The following is a 6,000-nucleotide window of genomic DNA, read 5'->3' as shown; positions in this document are numbered from 1 at the left end:
AGTCTATCTGAAAAAATATATATAATATAAACTAAGTATGAAAAATTCTGGGAGTCATTTTGCTAAAAAGTGTTTATTTCCCCTATGTATGGAGACTTTTGGGACATCCTGTAGTTACAATGACATATTATTATGCAATTACACACTAGCGGTTAATGAACTCATGATAACTGGGACTTCACAAGATTGCTTTCATCAATAACCACTTATGTTGCTTTGTGGGAAATACTTAAAAAAAACAGGGTAAGGAACTGGTCAAACAGAATTTCTCATAAAAAATAATTTACAATGAAATGGGAAACAATTTGCTACAACTTTTTTTTTTTTTTAATCATTTTTTTCCTTTTTTTTTCCCACTATTATTTTTGGTTGTACTTCACATAATATCTGCGAACATTGCTAACCAACAAAATGGAATTAAGTTAAATAGTTACAATAAATAAGATAAGGCAAACTTTTCCCATATGATGCCTGTTTGGAGCTCGGAAGCATTTCCATAACTGTTCACCATTTCACAATCAGCGTGGATTCCAGCTCCTGATCTATAACGATAAGCAAGCAGAGCTCTGGTCAGGGTTAGACCCCCAAGGAAGTGCAGGTGTGGCAATGGAGCTGATTTGAGGTCTGTTCTCGTTTCTTCTCTCTCTCTCTTTTTTTATTGCCGCGGACATTCCCTCATGGACTGGCAATCTGGAGATCTCTCTGAAGACGAGAAGAAAAGAGAACTTGTCCTGCGTTTGGCTCTGTCTTATCAGGAGCCTTCTGAAGAACAGAAATACCAGGCATTCTAACATCCCCACTTGTGTAATAGCGTAGCATGTTTTAATCAACGGAGACCATCCCGCTGTGGCCTCCTGATTAGCCCTGGAAAGAGTTTGTTTGCATTTAATGACCAACAAAAGTTAAAGGGGAGATTCCATTATCTCATTCCCCTGGGTATGCTAGATGTAGGCCTGGTTCCAACATCTAAATCAGCAAGAAAATGTTTCACTGAGTTTGCAATAAGCACAACTGTCCATGACGCCATAAAACTTGCATCAAAACATTTTTTTTATTATTATTATTTTTTTTCCCAGGGGGTTCGGATTTAATTAAAATGTTATTTGTCAGTAAAATATGCAGTATTAGAGAAGCAGTTTCAAAGACTGCCTGTCTTTTTCATTATGGATGTATTCAGTGAAGAATTTTATCCACAAAATACTTACCTCATTTGTTTTTCTTCTTCATCTTCTTCTTGTATTCTTTGTTCATTTATTGTTGTTTTTTTCATTTGGTGATTATTACACATGACTTGCTTTGTGGTTTTAATAAAAAGCAATATTTGTAATAATATTTTTAATAATAAAGCGATATTTGTAATGCTTCCTTACGGTGTTAAGTCTGAAAAGACTTAAATGTTTATAGCAATTTTGTTTTCACCATGTTGTGATAAGTTAGGGTCATATTCTGTGATATGGATAATTTCTACATTTTCAAACTGCACAGCTTTAGGTAGATAGGATTGAGGCTTTTAACTGGAAAAGAGTTTAAAAATGGAAAAAAACAGCTTAATGTTTCTGTTTCTTTTGCACCTTTAGTATGTATCTCAGCTAGAAATGTAAATATAATACACTTTTTAAAAATAGTCAAGGTACATATTCGGACCGTATTGACCTTTTTGAGTAAAACTTTAAAGGTCCACAACATTTATATTTTCAGAAAAAGATATACACTCAAGGTCCGCAGGATGTACCCTTAAGTCTACCACCCCAGGAAAAAGGAAAGGTACAGTTTAGTACCCTTTTTTCTGAGTGCGCAGGGTATCATTTCCCATCCTGGTCTGTCCTGATTTAACTCATCATCTCAAGAAGTTATTTTTTAACAGGGAATATAAACTGTAAAGTGTAGAATTAGGACTCCGGGACCATTCTTGGGAAACATGCTTATTTATTTCACTCTAAACTCTCTGTGACACTAAAAACCCCTTAAAATGTGCAGTGCGTGTGGAACTTAAGGACCTGGATGAAGAAACAGTGCTCTAACACACCCTAACACACACTTATACACTCTAACCCGTTCATTTTACACTAAGCCCTTTCTTGTGGGGGTTTAAATGGGTGTGTTAGAGAAGGGGATAACAGTAACAGTGTGCAGGATTGCGACACGAGCAATCACACCGACCCGTCCCAACAGGTAGCACACTGCGCGTTCGCCTATTGCGCGTTCTCGTCGACGCACGTCATCCGGCTCGCTTCTCGCGCGCTGGTTAAAAAGAAGACGGAGACGGATCGGGACAAGCACGTGAGCGCGCGGAAGGCATCGCGGGAGAGTGAGAGAGAGCCACACGACTAAACTTGGTGCTACTTTTTTACGCACTGCTTTAACGGGATTTAACTTTAACGCGCGAGGAAACCGGCTGAGATTATTTGTTCGGATGAATATACTTCTTTTTAATCGCGCTGCATTATGAAAGAAAACGTTTTTCACGTGTCGGGCGATCCAAAGCTGCACTTGTAGCCTAATTTATTACCGTGAAGTTGCTGGGTGCTTTTTTTCCCCTTGATATAAACTTGATATTTGGTGCGAAGTTACTTTATAAACTCAGCAAACATAAATCATTAGAGGACAGAATAAATTGTTTTGGGGGGAAAAAACTTTTCTTTTAAGTCCGAAGCAGCAGAGCAAACTCTCTTAGAGCCGTTATATATTTATTCCTCTGCAATGAGGCATCTGAAGTTCGTGCTCGTGCTGGTGATCGCCGCTGCCGACCTGTGGGAGTGCGCGGACGCCAAGTGGGGCGACAAGGGCGAGCTGAGTCCGCGGAGGCGGAGATGCTACGACGGAAGTCTGCCGAGACGCCTGAAGAAGAAGGAGCGCAAGGTAGCCGGCGGCGTCGGCGGAGACGTCTGTTCCGCGCTCTACCCGCGCGCCTCGTGCTGCCCGAGCCGCAGAGTCCCGCACCGGACAGACCCCACGGTAACCCACTCACACGCACGCGCTACGCACATGCCACACGCATGCTTGTTTTACGCTCCTGTCATCCTCGTGCTGTCCAAAGTGTACTCCTGCTCTCACACACCTGGTCATGAATCAGGTGTGTTAAAGCGCTGAAATGTTTCCTGGTTCAGCCTGATGATGTCTGAAAATGAGCTCTTGGTGTGCTGTTTGTGCGCTTCTGGATGCATTTCAAACTCTGCTTGTCAATAATCAACGTTGTGTATGCATTTCATTTAAAGTCATAAGAATGGATATGGATTAACCTCTAACCCTACTTGTAACCCAAACCCTAATCGTTGTAACATTTCAATCGAATGAAGTTATGAATGCAGTCTATTTTGGTAAAGGCTGAATTTTGGTAAAGGCTGAGAGGTGACTCATCTCACTGAAAGCATCCTGTAAAGCTTTAGAAATTTCTTCAATCATTATGTGCACTCATACATATTTCAGAACTGAGCAAGTCTTTATCTTGCTCATAACCTTTGTAACAGATTGAAAGTCATGGGAAAGTGGATCTAAAAATCTCATCTTATCTCACCAAGAACCTTCCTGTAAAGCACTTTTCAGTCATTAATGGTAATTTTGTGAGGCTCAGGAATAAACATTTTGTAACATGTTCATACTGGTTTTATCCATTGTTTTAGAAATGTTTGTGATGTGTGGTTCTGCATTACTTCATGGATGTGCTCAATGTCCATGTCCCTGACCTGTCCTGTTTTACAAACTTTCAGTCATTCTGCCCTGTCTTGTGTTGACCAATATTCGCCAACTATCACCTGAACAAATCCTGTCTAAACACCTGATGTTTCCAGCACACAGGTTTCTATTTTAATGCAGATTTACATGTCTAATTGCCAGTTCTTTTGCATCAGCAAACTGGGTCCCATTGGCTCCGTGCTTAAATAAAATCATGGAACAAATAAAAACCAACTTTGGTGATTCTATAGCGAATTCACAGCAAAAAAAAAAAAAAAGTGCCCCTTTTCTCATGTAAAAGGCCTCGGTCGAGCAACCCATGTGGCTGGGTGGCATTATACTTTGGTAGAAAAAAGCCATATTGCATCATTTCATTTGCTCAAGTCATGCAAATAAGAGTGGTTCTGAATGGAACAAAAACAGGGAGTGGACATCTCCTCCTCCCCGCTACACTGCCCACACACGGAGTCTTTTGAGCCGATGGCAAAAGAATAACAACAACACCATTGTATTTGTTAGTTTCACTAATGGCTGGAGCTGGAGAACATCACTCTCCCGAGTGCTCGGCCCTGGCCAAGTGTTAATGCCGTGGGGAGAGCGTTTGCCCTGCTCCCCCACCCCCCTCGCAAACTTACACCTATTCCCCTCGAGGGACCAAAAGTGTTTGGCTTAAGCCCTTAAACACCCGCCAGAGCTGAGCTGGCTCCTTTAGAGAATTAGATAGCCCTAAAAAATAGTCAGGCTAATGTGATTTCACACCAACAGACTCTGATCAGATCTTTGCATCATGTCTGGTGTTGTTTTTGTAAAACCTCCACTTGTACACACTCCCAGCTATCCATGACGTAATGTGACTCCTTGGCCTCCTGGTTGCCTCTTACCGTGTGGCCTTGTGGGACTTCAGCGGCCTCCATTGTGTAAGGGTGAATGACAAGCAATTGTTTTCAAGTGTGTCTTTGTGTGTTTATATGTTTGTTCTGGTAATCTCTCTGACAAAGGGAATTGTGCAGATCTTAATAAGTAAGCCTAGCAGCTGCAATATCGCTCTGGCCGATCTTGGTGATTCCTGATTAAAAAAAAACAAATGATGGCAATGATAAAACAAGGCGTAAGCAACATTTATTTAGGAAATTGGGTCATAGGATATGCACTGAAAAGAACTTTTTAAAGTGCAAGGGGATCAAAGGAAGGTTTGAAACAAATTTATTCCAGGTTTAATGTTTGTTTAATGGGTCATTTATAATATTGCTATTAATGTTAACCTTGTTGTATGACTTGGCCTTCATTCTTAAGTAAGTAATGGAAGCAATATATTCATGAAGCAACTTGTCAGGAATGACGCCTGACTTAAAAAGGCTGAAATCTGCATGACTTTCACTGATGGTTTTTCACCCCTCTTTAGGAAATACTTTCAAATTTTAGAGCACATATAGGTTTTTTTTCCCTACCCCAACAAACAAAGGTGCTCTTGTTTGTGGTACGGGTGATGGCATCACTGGAGCCTATCCCAACAGCATATGGGCACTGGGCATGCTTGAGAGCGCACAAATGCTCCTCTCCATGGACCATGTGCCAGTCCACGGCTCACTAAATCAATGGGCAATTTAGAGCAGGAGAACGGGTACTCGCTGAGCTGGGGAACCAACCAGAAGTGCCAAACTGACACAGGAGAGAAGCTTGAGATGCTTGGCATTATGTCACAGGCAGTATACCTATAGTATGTTGGAGAATCTGAATAGGTTTTGCTTCATTTCCTGGCATATCATCTTCATAGAATTGCTTTGCTGCTCCCCTAAAATTGTATTCTCAGTAGGATTTTAAACCAGTTTCATCATAGTATCTTCTTACTTGTGTAACCACCGACCACTCAAATGGCGTTCAGTGCTCATTTGGCTTAATTATAGACTTAATTATAAAGTTAAAACCCCAACTTTTGTGGCTGTAGGTTCCTGTTTAAGAGGCTGGGGGCAGGCCACAGCTTTAATTGACTTGGACAGACTGCTAATTTGTTGATCCCAGTGGTGGAATGATGTGCCTGTCTATCTCTAAATTGGTGTTTACACACGGACCTCACACAGAGCAGGCGAGTGGTACCAGGCGGCTGCTGCTGGGCCACAGGCACACGCCTGTGGAGGGGAGGCCCATTACACTGTTGTTTTATTACAGCTAATTTGTTACATAAATAAGCCCACTAATTTTCTCAGCCCCAATCTATTTGTTTGCATTTGCTGACTTAAAAGAACATTTAAAATGCACTCATTTTTTTTCTCCATTTCACTTTGCTGTGTTTGTTTTTTTTTTTTAGCATGGCATGCAGCCAACACATGA

At 41.1% G+C, this 6,000-nt stretch overlaps 1 protein-coding gene across 3 annotated transcripts in view; it reads left to right on the top strand.

Annotated features, from left to right (window-relative positions):
• The first annotated feature begins 2,152 nt into the window (after nt 1-2,152).
• The window catches only part of hhip (hedgehog interacting protein), a 33,664-nt gene continuing 29,816 nt past the window's right edge, over nt 2,153-6,000 (top strand). For all 3 annotated transcript variants that reach the window (XR_008301463.1, XM_026939957.3, XM_026939949.3), the window contains exon 1: nt 2,153-2,955. Coding sequence is in view for 2 of the 3 variants with exons in the window: in XM_026939957.3 (XP_026795758.1) it covers nt 2,701-2,955 (255 nt within the window). In the remaining variant the exon portion in view is untranslated. The remainder of the gene's footprint in view (nt 2,956-6,000) is intronic.

This window comes from Pangasianodon hypophthalmus, chromosome 3 (genome assembly GCF_027358585.1).
Source record: "Pangasianodon hypophthalmus isolate fPanHyp1 chromosome 3, fPanHyp1.pri, whole genome shotgun sequence".
In the NCBI taxonomy this organism is placed as follows: Eukaryota; Metazoa; Chordata; class Actinopteri; order Siluriformes; family Pangasiidae; genus Pangasianodon; species Pangasianodon hypophthalmus.
Note: the sequence above shows the minus strand (reverse complement) of the source record. Positions and strands in the feature narration are given on the sequence as shown.